Raw genomic sequence first — 23,618 nt, forward strand, 5'->3', positions numbered from 1 at the left:
ATGGCTAAATCAAGTTTCCTAGGAATGACCCACTGAACCTGGGTTTCCTGACTGAATAACTCAGCCCTATATACAAGTGCTACAGGGACAAGAATAACAAAAGCAGTCAGTGCTACTGATTTTTCTAATCATTATATGTACAATCACTATCTTAACTATATTTTGCTTTCAAAACTCTAACATTAGCTATAAATCCTGTCAACTATCAAAGTGGATTTCCTTCTCTGCAAAACCGCCACCAAAATTCATGCTTCCCTCTGCAAGATCTTTCACGTATCTTTTTCACTTCATATTTGGGCTATGGCAGCATATTTTCCTTCAGTCTCCCAGACCTCTAGTAGGCATGTGATATTGACAGTTATGATTGTGTGTTTAAATATGTATGAATTTCATTTGAAAGTAATATGGCAGTACTAACAAAATCTGACCACCCTAGACAACATATTAAAAAGCAGAGACATTACTTTGCCAACAAAGGTCCGCCTAGTCAATGCTATGCTTTTTCCAGTAGACATATATGGATGTGAGAGCTGGACTATAAAGAAAGCTGAGCTCTGAAAAATTGATGCTTTTGAACTGTGGTGTTAGAGAAGACTATTGAGAGTCCCTGGACAGCAAGGAGATCAAACCAGTCAATCCTCAAGGAAATCAGTTCTGAATATTCACTGGAAGTACTGATGCTGAAGCTCTAATACTTTGGCCACCTGATGTGAAGAACTGACTCATTTGAAAAGACTCTGATGCTGGGAAAAGTTGAAGGGGGGAGGAGAAGGGGACGACAAAGGATGAGATGGTTGGATGGCATCACCGACTCAATGGACATGAGTTTGAGTAAATTCCAGGAGTTGGTGATGGACAGGGAAGCCTGGCATGCTGCAGTCCATGGGGTTGCAAAGAGTTGAACATGACTGAGCGACTCAACTGAACTGAACAAAATCTACCAAAATATTTTATGTAGCGTATCCATTTATAAGAACTATAAAAGTCATTTAGCTATATAGATTGCAAAAAAGCAAGTTTTAAGAAAATATTCACTACTGAATTCATCTTTCAGCTTTTTGTTAAATAAACTGAAATGAAATACAATATATAAAATGAAACTACTGAACTGTTAAAAGGTGCATGTCTTATCTCTTACATCAAATTTAAGAAAAAAAATCATAACATACCTAATCAGTAACTAATGCTCTAAAAAGTACAGTTCAGTATCTTGAATCCTCTGGACCTTAGTATTCATTCACTGGTTTAGGAAACAAATGACAGAATACCTGGCAAGTGAAGATTTTGTATCCTGTAGATGTTCTTTTGTCACAGAGTCCTCTCTCAAGCCTTCCTCCTGTGATTTTTCTCTCACATTTTCTGAAACGTATCCATGGTCAATATTGTGACTGGTTTCTAGTGGTTTTTGATTTGAATGTTTCCTGTCTCCCCTCCCAAATCGACTCCGGCATGATAAACATTCTTCACTGCTCTCTGTGGGTTTTCGAAAGCCACGATGCACAGAATCTTGAGGGACTACTGCTGAAGATGACCTAGATGGTTCAAAATTGCTGTCCTTGCTATGAAATGACACTTCATCATCAGAGGGTCTTAAGAATTTAGCTCTTAAATTTACATGAGAAGAAAATTCTTGATTTTTCCTTGGACTGGGTTCTCTTCTATATGTTTCTGAAAACACAGATCTACCATCTTTTTCATCACCACTAAACTTATCTTTAGTGATACTGTTTGCAATATCTGTTGTATTATATCCACCTCTTGAACTTTTATTATATTTTACCAAGTCTGATTTTCCACTTTCTTGACTACTGTGTGCTTTATCTGAGTATGCTGGTTTCTTCCACCGTTCTCGTCTACCATCTTCTTTCGTAAATGCAGCTTTTTCAGCTTCTTTTAATTTCAACTGAAATTCTTCCATTGACTAGAAAGGAGGAAAAATTCAACAAGATATTTAAAATTAAAAATGGCTCAATGACTTGTACTCCACATGCCACTGTGTCATGATACATTGTCATGTAGTACAATGAAAGAAAAAACTTAAAAAGGGGAATGAAAGACCTATACAATCATCCTAAATGACATAGGCTGAAATATGTACCCCTTCCAAAGTCATATGTCAAACCCCTAACCCATAGAACCTCAGAGTGTGACATTTGTAGAAAGGATCTTTAACGAGGTGATTGGAGTTGATGATGGACAGGAAGGCCTGGCATGCTGCAATTCATGGGGTCACAAAGAGTGGGACACGACTGAGCGACTGAACTGAACTAAAGTAAGTTAAAATGAGGTCACTGGGTTATGCCTTAATCCAGTATGATTGCTATCCTTGTAATGAAAAGAATGTGGACACACAAAGAGATAAGCACACACACAGAGAAAATACCATGTGAGGACAGAGCTAGAAGGCAGATACTTATGAAATAAGAAGAAAGGCCTCAGAAGAAACCAAACCCTCTAACATCTTGATCTTGAACTTCAATTCTCCTGAACTTTAGGGAAATAAATTGCTGTTGTTTAAATCACCCACTCTGTGGAACTGTGTTGCGGCAGCCAGAGCAAGGAAACACACTGCTATAAAATGAGTATTTTAAAAAATATGAATAATCAAATAAAAATTACCAAATAATAAAAAAATTCTGGGAGCTCAAAAAAAGCCATTTAGACCAAATGCCCAGCATTAAAATAAAACAGAATTCAGAAATCAGTAAAGACATAATATTTTAAAAGATATTTCCTACTATCAGTGAGATTCAAGATGTTACTGCATTGCTAAAACAAAACAGACTCTTATGAAAAGAAGAGCAGTTCAAGAGCAAGAAAGACAAAGAAAACTATGTTCTAAGATAGACAGGTAGTGAATAGAACAACAGAAAGTGTTGAATCCAAATCTGCAAATTCAATACTAGCCTAGGAATTTGCTATATTTGGGAAAAGATGGTAAACAAATATAAGTTATAGCAAAAAGACACATGGACAATTAATTCTACAGAACGTGCATATACTTTCAGAAGGAAAAACCAAAGATGGTAGAAGCATTAACAAAAAAATTTCCCCAGCTAATTTTCTAGATCCAAAGGTCTCATCCAACAGCCTTTGGGGAAGGAAGAAAGTGAAGCATACAGAAACTCATACATAAAAAATATCCTAATTCCTGAGTCTTAAAATTCGTGCAGAAAATAAATTTTTCACAAAGATCAGATCAGAGGAAGGAGTGAATGTGAACAAGTAAACAACATTCTGCCAACAAAGGAAAGGAAGTTAAGACTGTTAACAACTTTTCACTAAGTGCTAGAAGATAATGAAGTGAAGATGAAATTTTGAAAAATAATTCTAAATTAAAATTCAATTCAGTCAAATTATCTTTCCTTGACATGTACAGAAGAAAGGCATTTTCTGAAATGCAACATATCAGAAAGTACATTACTTACTAATTCTAAGGGAAAAATTACTCCCTTAGAATTTATCATTAAGCCAAACCGTAAATGAGTTAGGGCAGGTATCTTTGAGAAAAGGAATCCAGGCCATAAACTAAATGGCAAATGTAATGGTTAAGTCTAAATAATTGTTCTTATAGTTGTGAAGAATACAACTGTCAAGGATAACAGGCATATTTTTAAAACTTATAGTAAACTGTAATTAACATTTTTAAATCTTTCCATAAAATCTGAGAGTTGAGATGGAAAGTCATTATCTTAGACGAGGCAGAGATAATCCATTATATTTTATCAAATTTTTTTAAAAATCTAGGCTTAACATGTTTCTTAAATTTAATGACACTGTGAACAGAATGAAAATGATGGCAGTAAAGGCAGATATTTTCGCAATTTAAGCATTACCTCATAGGCAACTTTTTTCTTTCTTGGTTATACACAAATTAACAATGTCTTTATAATTAGTGGCTTCTAAAATTCAATAAAACATGGTAATAACAAAAACAACAAAAACAGTAGCTGACACAATTTATCCAATGCTTATTGTACTACCCTTTTGAATCATTTAAATGGGGTCTACATAGAATGTCTAGGTTCAAATTTATTCATGAATTTCATAATCTTGGTTCTTTAAACTCTGCCTCAGTTTCCTCATTTACTAAATAAAAATAATAGTATAATTGTGGCTATTAATATAAATTTAATTATACATGAAGTAATACAACAATAGCTGGCAGATGAAAAGCATTCAAATTATTATTAGTGCTCACAACAATTCTATGAGAATGATACTAATAATTGTGTCTTTAAAATAAAAAATAAAATGAAGCTTAAGATCACACAGCAAGAGTAACAAACTTGATATTGAAATTCAAGACTATTTAACTACACAGCAAATGTTTTTAACCATTATGTCAAAATGCCTAACTCTTTGATTCTTAACTGTTCCAGAGAATTAAGAAATTATATAAAACTTCAAAGTTTCAAAAATTAACTTATAATAACCCTTAAAAGATAAAAAGAAAAATAAAGATAATATATATAAAGATATAAATGCAAAATAAAATATTAACAAATTTAATTCAGTAGTATATTAAAGTAAATGCCATGATCAAATAGGAGTTAAAGAATCCAAGAATGGCCCGAAGATAGAAAATATGTTCAAACAATTCATCTCGTTAACAAAAGAAAAAAAATAATTTTATCTCAAAGGATATCAAAACAGTTATTTCATAAAAATTAGATACTCACTCCTAATTTAAAAGCAAATTAACAAAAAAGCACCTTTCAATGAACCGTGAGTGCAAAGATACTTTTTAAACATGACAATCTTCATCTTAAATGCACTTAAACACAGAAGAAAGGTGTCTATATCAAAGCCCTGAAATTCTATTTCAAAAATACAAGAAAGTTTAAATATTGTAATACTGAGTAGGAAAAAGTAATCAACATTTCCATGCAACTATTTTCCACAAAGAGTCAGACACGACTGAGCAACTGAACTGAACTGAACTGATTTTCCCAGATAAGCCAGCTTAAAAGAGCTATAGATGTAATGACAAGAGTTTTTAAAAAAATGGGCAGACTAATACCAGTCAAGTCAGAAAACATAAAGAAAGATTCAACATATACTTGAAAAAAATAAAAAATATACTGAGGATAAGGATATATATGTAACAACAAATGGAGAAATACACTAAAAAGAATAAATGAAAACTTGAACTGATGAAGAACCAATATTTTAGGATGAGATAATTCAGTATTGTTATTCAGTCACTCAGTCATGTCTGAAACTTTGTGACTCCAGAACTGCAGCATGCCACGCATCCCTGTACTTCACCATCCCCTGGACCTTGCTCAAACTCATGTCCACTGAGTCGGTAATGCCATCCAACTATCTCGTCCTCTATCGTGCCCTTCTCCTGCTGCCTTCAATATTTCCCACCACCAAGGTTTTTTCTAATGAGTCTGTCCTCCGCATCAGGTAGCCAAAGTATTAAAGCTTCAGCTTCAGCATCAGTCCTTCCAATGAATATTCTGGGTTGATTTCCTTTAGGATTGACTGGCTTCATCTCCTCACAGTCCAAGGGACTATCAAGGGTCTTCTCCAACACCACAGTTCAAAAGCATGAATTCTTCCATGATCAGCCTTCTTCATGGTCCAATTCTCACATTCATACATGACTACTGAAAAAACCATGGTTTTGACTATCCATCCAGACCTTTGTAGGCAAAGCAATGTCTCCGCTTTTTAATACACTGTCTAGGTTGGTCATAACTTTTCTTCCAAGGAGCAAGCATCTTTTAATTTCATGGCTGGAGTCACCATCTGCAGTGACTTCGGAGACCAAGAAATAAAGTCTGTCCTCACTGTTTCCACTGTTTCCCCATCTATTTGCCATGAAGTGATGGGACCCAATGCCATGATCTTAGTTTTTGGAACATTTGAGTTTTAAGCCAGTATTTGCACTCTCCTCTTTCATCTTCAAGAGTCTCTTTAATTCCTCTTTGCTTTCAGCCATCAGGGTGATGTGATACGTGATATGATATCTGAATATCTTGAGGTTATTGATATTTCTCTTGATTCCAGCTTATGCTTTATCCAACCCAGAATTTCTCATGATGTACTCTGCATATTAAGTTAAATAAGCAGGGTGACAATACACAGACATAAAGTACTCCTTTCCCAATTTTGAATCAGTCTACTGTTCCATGCCCAGCTCTAACTGTTGGTTCTTGACCTGCACACAGGTATCCCAGGAGACAGTTAAGGTGGTCTGGTAGTCCCACATCTTGAACAACTTTCCACAGTTTCCTGTGAAAAGGCTTTAGAGTAATCAACGAAATAGATGTTTTACTGGGATTCTCTTGCTTTCCTAGGATCCAATGAACATTAGAAATTTGATCTTTGGTTCCTCTGCCTTTTCTAAATCCAGGTTGAATATATGGGAGTTCTTGGCTCATATACTCTTGAAGCCTCGCTTGGAGAATTTTGAGCATTACTTTGTTAGCATGTGAAATAAGTGCAACTGTGTAGTAGTTTTAACACTCTTTGGCATTGCCCTTCTTAGGTACTAGAATGAAAACTGACTGTTTCCAGTCCTGTGGCTACTATTGAGCCTTCCATATTTGCTGGCATATTGAGTGCAGCACTTTCAGAACATCATCTTTTAGGATCTGAAATAGCTCAGCTGGAATTCTATCATCTCCACCATCTTTGTTTGTAGCAATCTTTCCGAAGGCCCACTTGACTTCGCATTCCAAGATGTCTGAGTTTAGGAGAGTGATCACACCATTGTGGTTATTTGGATCATTAAGATCTTTTTTGTATACTTCTGTGTATTCCTGTCACCTCTTTCTATCTTCTGCTTCTGTTAGGCCTGCACCATTTCTATCCTTTATTGTGCCCACCTCTTTATGAAATGTTCCCTTCAATTCACTTCAGTTGAGTCGCTCAGTCGTGTCCGACTCTTTGCAACCCCATGAACCACTGCACGCCAGGCCTCCCTGTCCATCACCAACTCCTGGAGTCCACCCAAACCCATGTCCATTGTGTCAGTGATGCCATCCAACCATCTCATCCTCTGTCATCCCCTTCTCCTCCTGCTCTCAATCATTCCCAGCATCAGGGTCTTTTCAAATGGGTCAGCTCTCTGCAGCAGGTGGCCAAAGTATTGGAGTTTCAGCTTCAACATCAGTCCGTCCAATGAACACTCGGTACTGATCTCCTTTAGAATGGACTGGTTGGATCTCCTTGCAGTCCAAGGGACTCTCAGGAGTCTTCTCCAACACCACAGTTCAAAAGCATCAATTCTTCGGTGCTCAGCTTTCTTTATAGTCCAACTCTCACATCCATACATGACTACTGGAAAAACGTGGTATCTCTAATTTTCTTGAAGAGATCTCTAGTCTTTCCCATTCTATTGCTTTCCTCTGTTTCTTTGCATTGTTCAGTTAGGAAGATTTTCTTATCTCTCCTCGCTATTCTTTGGGACTCTGATTCAGATTGGGTATATCTTTCCTTTTATCCTTTGCCTGTCATTTCTCTTCTTTTCTCAGCTATTTGTAAAGCCCCCTCAGACAACCATTTTGCCTTTTTGCATTTCTTTTCCTTGGGGATGGTTTTGATCACTGTCACCTGTCAGTTCAGTTCAGTTCAGTTGCTCAGTCGTGTCCAACTCTTTGCAACCCCATGAATCGCAGCACGCCAGGCCTCCCTGTCCATCACCAACTCCAGGAGTTCACTCAGACTCACGTCCATTGAGTTGGTGATGCCATCCAGCCATCTCATCCTCTGTCGTCCCCTTCTCCTCCTGCCCCCAATCCCTCCCAGCACCAGACTCTTTTCCAATGAGTCATGGAATGAGGCATGAGGTGGCCAAAGTATGGAAGTTTCAGCTTTAGCATCATTCCTTCCAAAGAAATCCCAGGGCTGATCTCCTTCAGAATGACCTGCCTCTTGAGAAACCTATATGCAGGTCAGGGAGCAACAGTTAGAACTGGACATGGAACAACAGACTGGTTCCAAATAGGAAAAGGAGTACATCAAGGCTGTATATTGTCACCCTGCTTATTTAACTTATATGCAGAGTACACCATGAGAAACACTGGGCTGGGAGAAGCACAAGCTGGAATCAAGATTGCAGGGAGAAATATCAATAACCTCAGATATGCAGATAACACCATCCTTATGGCAGAAAGTGAAGAGAAACTAAAAAGCCTCTTGATGAAAGTGAAAGAGGAGAGTGAAAAAGTTGGCTTAAAGCTCAACATTCAGAAAACGAAGATTATGGCATCTGGTCCCATCACTTCGTGGGAAATAGATGGGGAAACTGCCACCTGTACTATGTTACAAATCTCTGTCCATAGTTCTTCAGGCACTCTATCAGATCTATTCCATTGAGTCTATTTGTCACTCCCATTGTATACTCATAAGGGATTTGATTTAGGTCATATACCCATGGCCTAGTGGATTTCCCTACTTTCCTCACTTGAAGTCTGAATTTTGCTACAAGGAGTTCATGATCTGAACCAGTCAGTTTTTGCTGACTCTATCTTCTGCTCCAAGAATATAATCACTCTGATTTTGATACTGACCATCTGGTGATGTCCACCAGATGTCTGCCATCTCTTGCGTTGTTGGAAGAGGGTGTTTGCTATGACCAGTGTATTCTCTTGGCAAAACTCTGTTAGCCTTTGCCTTGCTTCATTTTGTACTCCAAGGCCAAACCTGCCTGTTATGCCAGGTATCTCTTGACTTCCTTGCATTCCAGTCACCTATGATGAAAAGGACATCTTTTTTGGGTGTTAGTTCTAGAAGGTCTTGTAGGTCTTCATAGAACCGCTCAACTTCAGCTTCTTTGGCATTAGTGATTGGGGGCATAGACTAGGATTACTATGACACTGAATGGTTTGCCTTGGAAACGAACAGAGATCATTCTGTTGTTTTTGAGACTACAACCAAGTACTGCATTTTGGACTCTTCTGTGGACTATGAGGGCTACTCCCTTTCTTCTAAGAGATTTGCCCTTAGTAGCATATATAAAGGTCATCTGAATTAAATTCACCCATTCCAGACCATTTTAGTTCACTGATTCCTAAAACGTCGATGTTCACTCCTTCCATCTCCTGTTTGACCACTTCCAATTTACCTTGACTCATGGATCTAATATTCCAATGAAATATTGTTCTTTAAAGCACCAGATTTTACTTTCACCACAAGACACACTGACAGCTGGGCGTTGTTTCTGCTTTGGTTCAGTCTCTTTATTCCTTCTGGAGCTATTTCTCCACTCTTTCCCAGTAGCATATTGGGCATCTACTGACTTGGGGAGTTCATCTTTCAGTGTCACATCTTTTTGCCTTTTCATACTGTCCAAAATCACTTCAGATGGTGACTCCAGCCATGAAATTAAAAGACGCTTTCTCCTTGGAAGGAAAGTTATGACCAAAGAGACAAAACTTTGTATGCTTTGTATGAAAGCAGAGACAAAAGTTTGTTAACAAAGGTCCATCTAGTCAAGGATATGGTTTTTCCAGTAGTCATGTACGGATGTGAGAGAAGGACTATAAAAAAAGCTGAGTGCTGAAGAATTGATGCTTTTGAACTGTGGTGTTGGAGAAGACTCTTGAGAGTCCCTTCGACTGCAAGGAGATCCAACCAGTCCATCTTAAAGATCAGTCCTGAGTGTTCACTGGACGGACTGATGTTGAAGCTGAAACTCCGATATTCTGGCCACCTGCTGCAGAGAGCTGACTCATCTGAAAAGACCCTGATGCTGGGAAAAATTGAGGGCAAGAGGAGAAGGGGATGACAGAGGATGAGATGGTTGGATGGCATCACTGACTCAACAGACATGAGTTTGAGTGAACTCCGGGAGTTGGTGATGGACAGGGAGGCCTGGAGTGCTGCGGTTCATGGGGTCGCAAAGAGTCAGACACGACCGAGCAACTTCACTTTCACTTTTCACTTTCTTGCACTGGAGAAGGAAATGGCAACCCACTCCAGTGTTCTTGCCTGGAGAATCCCAGGGACAGGGGAGCCTGGTGGGCTGCCGTCTATGGGGTCACACAGAGTTGGACACGACTGAAGTGACTTAGCAGCAGCAGCAGCATAGCAAATATAAGGAAAAAGGAAACATGAAACAGGAAGATTTATTAAAAGATCTTAAGTCAATATCCCCAAATGAGTCAATACTATAAATAATCAAATCAAATGGCAATAAGTATATGAAAAAAAAAGAATCCACCTGATTAGTAAACAAATGATAAAAATAAAAGCAAAGAAAAAATCTGCTTACCAATCACAGTAGCATAGACTCTAGAAAACATACTACTATTGACAATCATATAAAAAAAGTAATTTTATTGAGTGTAATTCCTTCAATCCTTCTACAGAGAAATTTTGCAATATATATCTCACTGTAAGTATCCATATCCTTTAATTGGCAATTTCACTTTTAGTGATTCTTTTAAGAAAATAACCAGATAAGTACACAACATTCATTGGAAAAGATGGTTATCACAGTGCTATTTAACAGGGAAAAAAATAAAAACATATAAATATCTCTCCACTAATATAAATAAATAATGGGTTGTTGTTCAGTCACTAAGTCATGTCCAACTCTTTGCAACCCATGGACTGCAGAACACCAGACTTCCCTGTCCTTCACCATCTCCCAGAGTTTGATCAAACTCATGTCCATTGAATAGGTGATGCCATCTAACCATCTCATCTTCTGTCGTCCCTTTCTCCTCCTGCCTTTCCCAGCATCAGGGTCTTTTTCAAAGAGTCAGAACTTTGCATCAGGTAGTTAGGTACTGAAGCTTCAGCTTCAGCACCAGTCCTTCTAAAGAAATTCAAGGATGACTTCCCTTAGGATGGACTTTTTTGACTCTCTGCAGTCCAAAAGACTCTTGAGAGTATTCTCTAGCACCATGGTTCGAAAGTACCAATTCTTCAGCACTCAGCCTTTTTTATGGTCCAGTTCTCACATCCATATTTGACTACTGGAAAAACCATAGGTCTGATTATATGAATCTTTGTCAGCAAAGTGATGTCTCTGCTTTTTAATACACTGTCCAGGTTTGTCGTAACTTTTCTTCCAAAGAACAAGCATCTTTTAATTCATGGCTGCAGTCACCTTCCACAGAGATTTAGGAGCCCAGGAAAATAAAGTCTGTCACTGGTTTCATTTTTTCCCCATCTATTTGCCATGAACTGATACCATGATCTTACGTTTTTGAATGCTGAGTTTAAGCCAGATTTTTCACTCTGCTCTTTCACGTTCATCAAGTTTCTCTTGCCTCTTTGCTTTCTGCCATCAGGGTGGTATCATCTGCATGTCTGAGGTTGCTGATACTTCTCCCGGCAATCTTGATTCCAGCTTGTGACTCACCTAGTCAGGTATTTCACATGATGTACTCTGCATTTAAGTTAAACAACCAGGGTAACAATATATAGACTTGATGTACTCCTTTCCCAATTTTGAACCAGTCTGTTTTTCCAAGTCTGGTTCTAACTGTCGCTTCTTGACCTGCATACTGATTTCTCAGGAGGCAGGTAAGGTGGTCTGGTATATCCATTTCTTTAAGAATTTTCCATAGTTTGTTTTGATCCACACAGTCAAAGGCTTTAGAGTAGTCAGTGAAGCAGAAGTAAATGTTTTTCTGAAACTCTCTTGCTTTTCCTATGATCCAATGAATGTTGGCAATTTGGTAATCTGGTTCTTCTGCCTTTTCTAAGTCCAGCTGATATACTGAGAAGTTCTTGGTTTATGTACTGTTGAACCTTAGCTTGAAGGATTTTGAGTATTACCTTGCTAGCATGTAAAACGAGCACAATTATATAGCAGTTTGAACATTCCTTGGCATTGCCCTTCTTTGGGATTAGAATGAAAACTGATATTCTCCAGTCCTTGACCTCTGCAGAATAACCAAATTTGCTGGCATATTAAGTGCAGCACTTTAATCTAAAAGCATCTTTTAATCCTAAAGGCATCAACTTTTAGGATTTTACATAGCTAGGCTGGCATTCCATCACCTCCACCATATAAATATATGTATAAATATTAAGAGATCATTAAAATGTATGTATTTACTGGCATCCAACTATGTCTGCTTGTGTAAGTTTGAAACAAACAGAATGTAGACTGTAAGCTTATGCTATGTCTGTTGTCAGACTCTTTCTGATTCCAGAACTGAAGCTCTCCAGGTTCCTCTGTTCACGGAATTTTTCCAGGAGAAAATAATAGAGTGGTTTGCTATCATCTGCTCCAAGGGATTTGCCCAACCCATGGATCGAACTTGCGTGTCTTAGGTCTTCTGCATTGGCAGGCAGATTCTTTACCACTGAACCTCCAGGGAAGCCCAGTCTATATACCTACTTTTGTAAAACTATTTTAAAATTATATAATAATTAGGAAAAAATTAAATATATATATATATATCAAAATATTAATATAGATTCTCTTCAGTTCAGTTCAGTCACTCAGTCGTGTCTGGCTCTTTGCGACCCCATGAAATGCAGCTAGCCAGGCCTCCCTGTCCATCACCAACTCCCGGAGTTCACTCAAGCTCACATCCATTTTATACGATTATAAAAGAAATGCATATTTGTTTTCTAAAGAATACATAAAAAGTGGAGAACGGTCCAAAGTGGAAAAGTCTCTTTCATCAATAGAATCCCCAACAATCTCACTCCCTGGAAATAACTATTTTAGCTTCATATGTGCCCTTCCAAAAATTGTCTGTGCCAATGCAAATATTTGGGGTTTCCCAGGTGGCTCAATGGGTAAAGAATCTGCCTGCAGTGCAGAAGACACAGGAGATGCAGGTTCAACCCCTGGGTCAGGAAGATCCCTTGGAGAAGGAAATGGCAACCTGCTCCAGTATTCTTCTCTGGGAAATTCCACAGACAAAGGACCCTGGTGGGCTATAGTCCATGAGGTTGCAAAGAGTCAGACATGACTGAGTGACTGAGCACAGCACAGCATGTAAATATAGGTATGTACATATGTGTATCAGTTCAGTTCAGTCACTCAGTCATGTCCAACTCTTTGCAACGCCATGAATCACAGCATGCCAGGCTTCCCTGTCTATCACCAACTCCCAGAGTTCACTCAAACTCATGTCCCTCGAGTCGGTGATACCATCCAGCCATCTCATCCTCTGTATTCCCCTTCTCCTCCTGCCCCCAATCCCTCCCAGCATCAGAGTCTTTTCCAATGAGTCAACTCTTCACATGAGGTGGCCAAACTACTGGAGTTTCAGCTTCAGCATCATTCCTTCCAAAGAAATCCCACGGCTGATCTCCTTCAGAATGGACTGGCTGGATCTCCTTGCAGTCCAAGGGACTCTCAAGAGTCTTCTTCAACACCACAGTTCAAAAGCATCAATTATTCGGCACTCAGCTTTCTTCACAGTCCAACTCTCTCATCCATACATGACTACTGGAAAAACCACAGCTTGACTAGATGGACCTTTGTTGGCAAAGTAATATCTCTGCCAATAACAATTCTCTCACTTTTTGTTTACTCCTTTCTAAACCTCTTTCCATTCAAATTTTAAAAAACAGGACATCAACAGCTACTGAAACAGAAAGATTATTCACACATTGTGAATGGGGGAGCTGGTTCTAAAATATATTGCTTCATTATTCCATTGTTTTATACACACACACACACACACACACACACACACACACAGTAATCATGCCATGTTTTAAGTAAGACAGATCATGTTGCATAACTTAAGCTTATGCAGTACTGTATGTCAAGTATATCTAAATAAAACTGGAAGAAAATGAATAAATATCACTTTCTAAAAGCAAAAAAAAAAACAGTACTAATATCAAAAGATTCTATGGAGACTTTCCTATACTACTGAAATTTCTTCACAACAAGAAAATGCTGCTTTTACTTTAAAAACATACATTCTTAAACTGTCCTTACTTAAGTTTCATATTCATTAAATTTTATATTTAAATACGCTCACAGGTTTATCTAAAAATGAAATGCAAAACATGGCTTCAGCAGTAGAAGAGAGTTAGAACTGAAATTTAATATCAAGTCAATTAAAAAATGTATCCTAGCACAAAACACTAACAAAGTTAAAGTCAATTTCCATATAACTTTGAAAATAATATTTATCTCCTAAATACCAAGACTTACCCCGTATCTTTCAGCTACAATGTCCTCAAAATTTCTATTTTGTTTCTCAGCTTGTTCTTTCATTCTTTGATAAGACTTCCTTAGCCAGCTTAGACCACCATCTTCTACTGAAATTCAATTGCAATATTAAATGTCAGTACTTTTCATGTGGTTATAACAGAATATTTACTGCTACTACAGTAACTATGAAATTGCATATTATTCTCTGAACATATAAAAATCATAAGTGCATTTAAAATTCAACATATATTTGAGTGTCTATATATGTAAGGCACAGTTTTGCAATAATGAGAAAAGAAAAATGAAAAGAAACAACAGGGAAATTCCATGCTGCTCCACTGACTAATACTCTAGATTCCCAATGTACAGGGGCCAAATATGATCCATCAGGAACTAGATACCACATGCTGTTGCTAAGAGTTCACATGCCGCAACTAAAAATACTGCACGCCATAACCAAGAGTTTGCATGCTGCAACTCAGAGTTTGCACGCCACAATGAAGATCAAGGACTGTGATGCAACACTCAGCACGGTCAAATAAATTTTAACAATAAATATTTAAAACAAATAAAAAGAAATGAAAATACAACTACCCTAAAAAACCTGGAATCTAAGAAAATGAGGATAAGAGAAGATAAATATAATAAATATTACATTTTATCAAAAGAGTATTTATCACTATTATAAAGAGTTACATAAAAATGAAAAAAGGAGAGAATTATTCATAAATATCAGGGGACAATGTCATACACCGGGATGAAAATCAAGTTGGATTTCTACAAAGAATAGTTAGAGTATGCCTCAAAATAAATTAAAGCCGAGAAAGGTACACACCTAGTTTTTTTTAGGGGAAAAAAACTACTTCAGATATAACTTAAAGAACATATAAGGAGATGAGACCAGTCGAGACGCTGGAACAGAAGGACCTGAGGTTCACTTCTTCTCACAAGCACATCACTAATTACATCTACAAATGAAACAATTTGAACACACCACATGCTGAACATTAGCAGAGGATCTTGGATACATTAAAAGACAAGAAAAGATCCCCAAATGACCAGATAGGATGGAGAGAAGAGACATAAAACAAAAGAGGAAACTAGATGGAATCCATAATCTTGGGGTGGTGGGGCTGGGGTGGGGGTGGGGGAGTGGCTGAAGAAGAGAAGAGGTTACCACATCAGAAGGCCCCTTGAATATTTAAGAAAACTGAAATCATATCAAGCATCTTTTCTAAACACAACATTATGAGACTAGAAATCAATTACAAGAAAAAAAATGTCAAAAACACAAACACATGGAGGCCAAACAATATGCTACTAAATAACCAAGAGATCACTGAAAAAATCAGAGGAAATCAAAAAATATAGAGGAAAACAATAACAACAACACAACAACCCAAAACCTATGGGATACAGCAAAAGCAGTCCTAAGAGGGAAGCTTACAGCAATTCCACCCTACCAAGAGAAACAAGAAAAATCTCAAACAATTTAATCTTATACCTAGAGCAACTAGATAAAGAAGAAAAAATCCAGTTAGTAGAAATAAAAAAATTATAAAAATCAGAGCAGAAATAAATGAAACAGAAACAAAGAAAACAATAGCAAAAATCACTGAAACTAAAAGCTGGTTCTTTGGGAAGATGAACAAAATTGACAAACTTTTAGCCAGACCCATCAAGAAAAAGAGAGAGAGGACTCAAAACAATAAAATTAAAAAAGAAAACGAGAACTTACAACCGACACCACAGAAATGCAAAGGATCAGAAGAGATTACTGTAAGCAACTATAGGTCAACAAAATGGACAATCCAGAAAAAATGAACAAGTTCTTAGAAAGATACAACCTTCCAAGACTGAACCATGAAGAAACAGAAAATATGAACAGATCAATGGAAAGAAATGAAACTGAAACTGTGGCAAACTCTATCCAACATTTAGAGAAGAGACAAAACCGACTCTTCTGAAACTCTTTCAGGAAATTAGAGGAACACTCCAAAACTCACCTAAAAGGCCACCATCACTCTGATACCAAACCAAAGATCTCACACACACAAAAAAAAGCGAAATTACATGTCAGTATCACTGATGAACACAGACGCAAAAATCCTCAACAAACTGCTAGCAAACATAATCCAACAATACATTACAAGGATCATGATCAAGTAGGGTTTGTCCCAGAGATGTAAGGATTACTCGATATACACAAATCAGTCAATGTGATACATCGTATTTAATAAACTTAAGAATAAAAACCAATGATTATCTCAATAGATGCAAAACAAATTTTTAACAAAATTCAACACACTTTTATGATTAAGGAAAAAAAAAAAAACCTCTCCAGAAAGTGGGTTTAGAGGTAACCTGCCTCAAAATAATAAAGGCCATATAGGACAAACCTACAGATAACATCATACTCAGAGGTGAAAAGTGGAAAGCGTTTTCAGTAAGATCAGGAACACAACAAGTATGTCCACTCTACCACGTTTATTCAACATAGTATTAGAAGTCCTGGCTACAGCTATCAAAGAAAAAGAAATTGAAATTGAAAAGCTTCAATACTATGGTCACCTGATGCAAAGGGCTGACTCATTAGAAAAGACCCTGATGCTGGGAAAGATTGAAGGCAGGAGGAAAAGGGGATGAGAGAGGATGAGGTGGTTGGATGGCATCACTGACTCAATGGTCGTGAGTTTGAGCAAGCTCTGGGAGATGGTAAAGGACAGAGAAGCCTAGCATGCTACAGTCCACAGGGTTGCAAAGAGTCGGATATGACTGAATGACTGAACTGAACTGAAACTGGAAAAGTTCGAATATGACTGAATGACTGAACTGAACTGAAACTGGAAAAGAAGTAAAATTCACTGTTTGCAGATGACACGGTACTACGCACAGAAAATCCTAAAAGATGCCACCAGGTAACTACTAGAACTGATTTACCAGAATTTGATAAAGATGCAGGAAACAAAATTACTGCACAGAAATCTCTTGTATGCATACCCATGCACTAACAAAGAAAGATCAGAAAGAGAAATTAAGGAACCAACTTCATTTACCACCACAAAAAAAGTAACAGGATACCTAGGAATAAGCCAATCTAAAAAGGTAAAAGATCTATTCTGAGAAAACTACAAGATACTGATGAAAGAGATAAAAGATGACTCAGATAGAGAGATACATCATGTTTCTGGTGTATGGAATGGAAGAATCAATACTGTGAAAATGACTATATCACCAATCTACAGGTTCAATGAAATCCATATTAAAACTACCAATGGCATTTTTCACAGATCTATAACAAAAAATTTTACAATTTGTATGGAAACAAAAGAGATCACAAACAGCCAACACAACCTTGAGAAAGAAAAATGGAGCTGGAGGGGTCGGGCTATACTACAGGCTGACCTCAGACTACACTACAAAGCTACAGTCATCAAGACAGTGTGGTACTGGCACAAAAGCAGACATACAGATCAATGGCACAGGATAGAAAGCCCAGAGACAAACCCACCCACATACGGTCATCTAATCTATGACAAAGGAAACAGGAATATATGACGACAGAAAGACAGTCTTTTCAATAACTGGCACTGGGAAAACTGAACAGCTACCTGCAAGAGAAAGAATCTGGAGCATACCCTAACACCATACACAAAAGAAAACTTAAAACAGATTAAAGACCTAAATGTAAGGTCAAATACTATAAAACTTTTAGAGGGAACCATAGGGAGAACACACTCTGACAAAAATTGCAGCAATATATTTTTCAACTCATCTCCTAAAATAATGAAAATAAAAACAAAAATAAATTAATTGGCCTAATTAAACTTCAAAGATTTTGCACAGTAAAGGGAACCATAAACAAAAAAACAAAGAGAAGAATCTCAGGATGGGAAATGATATATGCAAATGAGGCAACCGACAATGGATTAACCTCTAAAATATACAAACTTCTCATGCAGCTCAATATAAAAAAAAATTTCCAATCAAAAAAGAGTGGAAAACTTAAACAGATATTTCTCCAAAGAAGACCTTCAGATGATTAAAAAGCACATAAAATGATGCTCAACATTTCTCATTATTAGAAAAATGCAAATCAAAACTACAAATGAGGTATTACCTCATCCTGGTCAGAATGGTCATCATCAAAAAAATCCACAAACAAACAAAATAATAAAAAACAAAACAAAAAACTAATAAACAAAAGATACAAAAATAAAAGAATAATTTTTTTTTAATCCACAAATAATAAATGCTGGAAAGGATTCAGAGAACAGGGAACTTTCTTGCACTTTTGGTAGGAATGTAAATTGATATAGCCACAGTGGAGAACGGTATGGAGGTTTCTTAAAAACGAAAAATGGAACTACCATATGACCCAGCAATCTCACTATGGGGCATATATCTTGAGAAAACCATAATTTAAAAAGAAACATGTACCCCGTTGCTCACTGTAGCACTATTTACAACAGCCAGGACATGGAAACAACCTAGATGCCCATCAACAGACGACTGTATAAAGATGTGGTACACACACAATGGAATACTACTCAGCCATAAAACTGACTCATTTGTAGAGATGTGGCTGTATCTAAAGTCTATCATACAGAGTGAAGGAAGTTAGAAAAACAAATATCGTATATTAACACATGTATGTGGAATACAGAAAAATGGTACAGATGAACCTACCTGCAGGGCAGGAACAGAAACACAGAAGGACAGAAAGGACACGTGGCTACACAGGGGGAAAGGGAAGGTGGGATGAATTTGAGATTAGGTTCGATATAAATACGCTACCATGTGTAAAACTGATAAATAGTGGGAACTTTCTGTATAGCACAGGGAACTCAGCTCAGTGCCCTGTGATGACCCACCTGGATGGGATGGAGAGAGGGAAGTTCAAGAGGGAGGGAGTATATCTGTAAATATAGCTGATTCGCTTCATTTTAGAAAAAAAGTAATACAACATTGGAAAGCAATTATACTCCAATTAAAAAGCAGAAGGGCTTCCCTCGTGGCTCAGTGGTAAAGAATCTACCAGCCAATGAGGGAGACATGGGTTCAATTCTTAATCCAGAAAGATCTCACATAACACAGAGCAACTAAGCCCATGTGTCACACTATTGAGCGTGTGTTACAGAGCCTGGAAACGCAACTACTGAGTCCACGTGCCACAACTACTGAAGCCCACGCACCATGCCAGTGGTCCACAAGAGAAGCCACTACAATGAAAAGCCCATGCACCACAACTAGAGAGGAGGCCCCACTCTCAACTAGAAAAAGCCCACACACAGCAACAAAGACCCAGTATAGCCGAAAATAAAAAACTCAATTATTAACAAGAAGGAAGAAGGAGTGACAAGGTCTGTTTGACTGGCTTTTTGGCCTGAAATTCCCTATCCCTGGTGATAAGAATTTCTTTCTACCTCAAGATACAAGGACTGCATCTTTTATGAGGTTTATTCCCTGTTTTCAGGAAGGCAGAGAGGAGGGGTCAAAGTGTCCTTCTTGTATCAGCTCTTTCTCAAGTAACTTTAATTCAAAATAATCAATATTGAATGAACTCCTGAGGCGGGGTTTAAAATGGTGGGAGAACAGGAAACAGTTACACTCCCTTCACAGAAACATTGAAAATACATTTGAAAATACACCTACAAGTGGAACTATTCACAGAGATAGCTACTGAGCACTGACAGAAGACATTGGACCTCCAAAAAGACAAGGAAAACCTCCATGTAACTGAGCAGGACAAAAGGAGAAAGAAAAAGAAGGAATCAGGCCTGCACCCCAGGGAGAGAACTGTGAAAGAGGAAAGGCTCCCACACCTTGGAAAGGCTCTTCACCAGCAAAGAAATTAGACTGGATAGAGGCAGAGGTTTTGGAGCCTAAAAACAAGAGAGCAGCAACTGGCTTGTGGAAGTCACCACCAGCCTATGCTCCTCAATGTGAAATGCTCCTCTGTCAGTAAGGATGGGGGTCAAGTGCCAAGTAAAGCTCAGACTCTGAAGCTCCATCCCAGGGAGAGGACAAAGGTTAGGTGCAGAAACAGCCGAAGAGTTCAGGCCATGGCAACTGAGGGTGTACTAGGAAGAAGTCTGGGCTCCCCAAAAAGGCAAGACACCCTCACTGGGAGAGGGAGGAAGAGAGAAGCGGGATCACTATAATAGCTTCTTTTCCTGTGAGCACTCCCAAGCAACAGGACTTCACCTACAGGGGCTCCTTGTGTGGGTGCAAATCACCGCTGCTGCCATCCTGGGATCCAGGTGGGCATGGCTACCTCTTTCAGGCCCACAGGCAGACACCAGGCCCTGCCCATGCCGAGCTGGAAGGGCACAGACAGCTTCCAAAACTAGAAACCCCACTGGCTGACACAGAAGGGCGAGACTGAGCTACTGGAAATTGCACCAGCGGGCTGGAGGACCCACCTCCACTGACCTAGAAGGGCACAGACACCTCAGCCACTGGGAGCTCCCCCAGAGGGCCCAGGACCCGCCTCCACTGACCTAGAGGGGCACAGACACTCCAGCCACAGGGAGCTCCCCCAGAGGGCCCGGGACCTGCCTAGGCTGTCCCGGGAGGGCACAGACAGCTCCCCAACCAGAGGTCCTACCAGCAAGGCACAGAACCTGCCCCTGCTGACGCAGAAAAGCACAGAAAGATCCAGCGGCTAGCAGTTCCACCAGGGGCCCTAGGACTCACCCTGCTGACCTGAAAGGGCATGGCTAGCTTCCAAAAGGAAAATTTCCACAGGCAGGTCACAGGATCCACCCCTGCTGGGCTGGAGGGGCACAAACAGCTTTACCTACGAGGGATTCTTCTGGGGGTGGGGGGCACAGGATCGACCCCAGCTGAACCGGAGGGGCACGATCCAGCCACTAGAATTTCATCAGCAGGCCCCATGACCTGCCGAGGCTGTACTGTGATGACACATGAAGCTTCCACACAGGAAATGTCAGTAGTTGCTGACACCCCCCCGAACTGTCCCAGAAGTATATAAACAGATCTCTACTATATAATCTGTCATTGGGTACCAGGACCTGCCCCTCTGTCCTGGCATGGCATGGATAGCTTTCAAAACTGGGAAATCCATCAGTGGATGTCAGAACCCACTCTGCTGTCCTGGGAGGGCAAGTATATTTCCTGCTACTAGGAAGTCCACCAGTGGGTGCTGGGACCTGCGTTACTGTCCCAGGAGGGTGCAGGTAACTAGCCTCCACTAGGAAATCCATTATCAGGACCAAGAGTTGCCCTGTTGTCTAGGGAGCACACAGAAAATCCTCATTACTAGGAAATTTTTGAATGGGTCCAGGGATCTACCTCATTATCACAGAAGGGCACAGATAGCACAACCCCCACCCCCACCAAACACACACACATACACACTAAGAAATTCACCCAGAGGAGGGGCTGAAAACCACAGCTAAGCCCCAGGAAGTGAAGTCACTCAGTCGTGTGCGACTCTTTGCAACCCCATGGACCGTGGCCCACCAGGCTCCTCCATCCATGGAATTTTTCAGGCAAGAGTACTGGAGTGGGTTGCCATTTCCTGATCCAGGGGAAACCCCAACAGCTATGTAACTAAAAAAGATGAGTCGAAACCTCTCCTCAAGGCTATGCAAACTGCGAAGTTACACCTCCACTGACAACTTCCTAAATTCAGCCCCTATGAAACATCCAAAAGAACAACAAGTACTCTGAAACTGGGATGGGCTATAGCAGCTGTGAACTCTGTAGACAGGTACATGTGAGGACAGGGACAAACCAGAGTTCGAGCTGCATCCACTGCTCACACAGTGTGACCAGCTGAATGACTACTGCAGCACTGATACCTAACTTCACTGCACCCATGCTGGAGGACATGTGAAAACAATACCTGAAGAGTCATCAGGGCCAACTGCAGGCATACTTATAGATAAGGCGGGACCCAGAGCAGCACCCATAACAAGTTGTAAGCACACAAAACAGCTGAAAGGGGACACAACAGAGTACAATAACAGGTAAACAGCTCCGAAAGATTAAAACTCAGAGGCTTCCCTACAAGTGAGAGTGCTCTAATCCTGCCTACATCACAGAGCAGATCAGAATCACAGCTAGGAAACAGATTTTGGAAATTCTGCTTTCAAAACTAGGGAGGAGACCTCGCCGGTGACAGAGCAGTGATAGCGACAGAGCAACCAGGAGGGCCCACTCAATATCCAGGGCAGGCTCCAATCACTACAGCTCAGTTCAGTTGCTCAGTCATGTCCGACTCTTTGCGACCCCATGGACTGCAGCACACCAGGCTTCCCTGTCCATCACCAACTCCTGGAGTTTACCCAAACTCATGTCCATAGAGTCAGTGATGCCATCCAACCATCTCATCCTCTGTTGTGCCCTTCTCCTGCCTTCCATCTTTCCCAGATTAGGGTCTTTTCCCAATGAGTCAGTTCTTCCCATCAAATAATTGGAGTTTCAGCTTCAACATCAGTCCTTCCAATGAATATTCAGGACTAATTTCCTTTAGGATTGGCCACTTTTACCTCCTTGCAGTCCAAGGGACTCTCAAGAGTCTTCTCTAACACCACAGTTCAAAAGCATCAATTCTTTGCTTTCTTTCTGATCCAATTCTCACATCCATTCATGACTATGGAAAAACCATAGCTTTGACTAGATGGACTTTTGTTGGCAAAGTAATGTCTCTGCTTTTTAATATGCTGTCAAGGTTGGTCATAGTTTTTCCTCCAAGGAACAAGCATCTTTTAATTTTGTGGTTGCAGTCACCATCAGCAATGATTCTGGAGCCCAAAAAAATAAAGTCTGTTACTGTTTCCATTGTTTTCCCACCTATTTGCCATGAAGTGATGGGACTGAATGCCATGATCTCAGTTTTCTGAATGTTGAATTTTAAGTCAAGTTTTTCACTCTCCTCTTTCACTTTCATCAAGAGGCTCTTTAATTCTTCTTTCATTTCTGCCATAAGGGTGGTAACATCTGCATATCTGAGGTTATTGATATTTCTCCCAGCAATCTTGATTCCAAGCCTGTGCTTCAGCTAGTCTGGCATTTCGTATGATGCATTCTGCACATAAGTTCAATAAGCAGGGTGACAATATACAGCCTTGATGCACTCACTTCACAATTTGGAACCAGTCTGCTGTTCCATGTCCAGTTCTAACTGTTGCTTCTTGACCTGCATATAGATTTCTTGGGAAGCAGGTAGGATGGTCTGGTATTCCAATCTCTCGAAGAATTTTCCAGTTTGTTGTGATCCACACAATGGCTTCGCTGTAGTTGATAAAGCAGAAATAGATGTTCCTCTGGAACTCTTGCCTTTTCAATGATCCAATAGATGCTGGCAATTTGATCTCTGGTTCCTCTGCCTTTTCTAAATCCAGCTTGAACATGTGGAAGTTCATGGTTCACGTACTACTGAAACCTGGCTTGGAGAATTTTGAACATTACTTTGCTAGCATGTGAAAGTGTAAGTGAAGTCGCTCAGTCGTGTCTGACTTTTTGCGACCCCATAGACTGTAGCCTA

At 39.4% G+C, this 23,618-nt stretch overlaps 1 protein-coding gene across 1 annotated transcript in view; it reads right to left on the bottom strand.

The window, feature by feature from the left end:
- The window catches only part of CWF19L2 (CWF19-like 2, cell cycle control (S. pombe)), a 149,217-nt gene that overhangs the window by 83,178 nt on the left and 42,421 nt on the right, over positions 1-23,618 (bottom strand). Inside the window, exons 7-8 of the mRNA XM_018059850.1 lie at positions 14,102-14,208; positions 1,269-1,921 (exon numbers count right to left, since the gene is read on the bottom strand). Of these exons, the coding sequence (XP_017915339.1) occupies positions 1,269-1,921; positions 14,102-14,208 (760 nt within the window). The remainder of the gene's footprint in view (positions 1-1,268; positions 1,922-14,101; positions 14,209-23,618) is intronic.

Source organism: Capra hircus, chromosome 15, assembly GCF_001704415.2.
Source record: "Capra hircus breed San Clemente chromosome 15, ASM170441v1, whole genome shotgun sequence".
NCBI classification, from domain to species: domain Eukaryota; kingdom Metazoa; phylum Chordata; class Mammalia; order Artiodactyla; family Bovidae; genus Capra; species Capra hircus.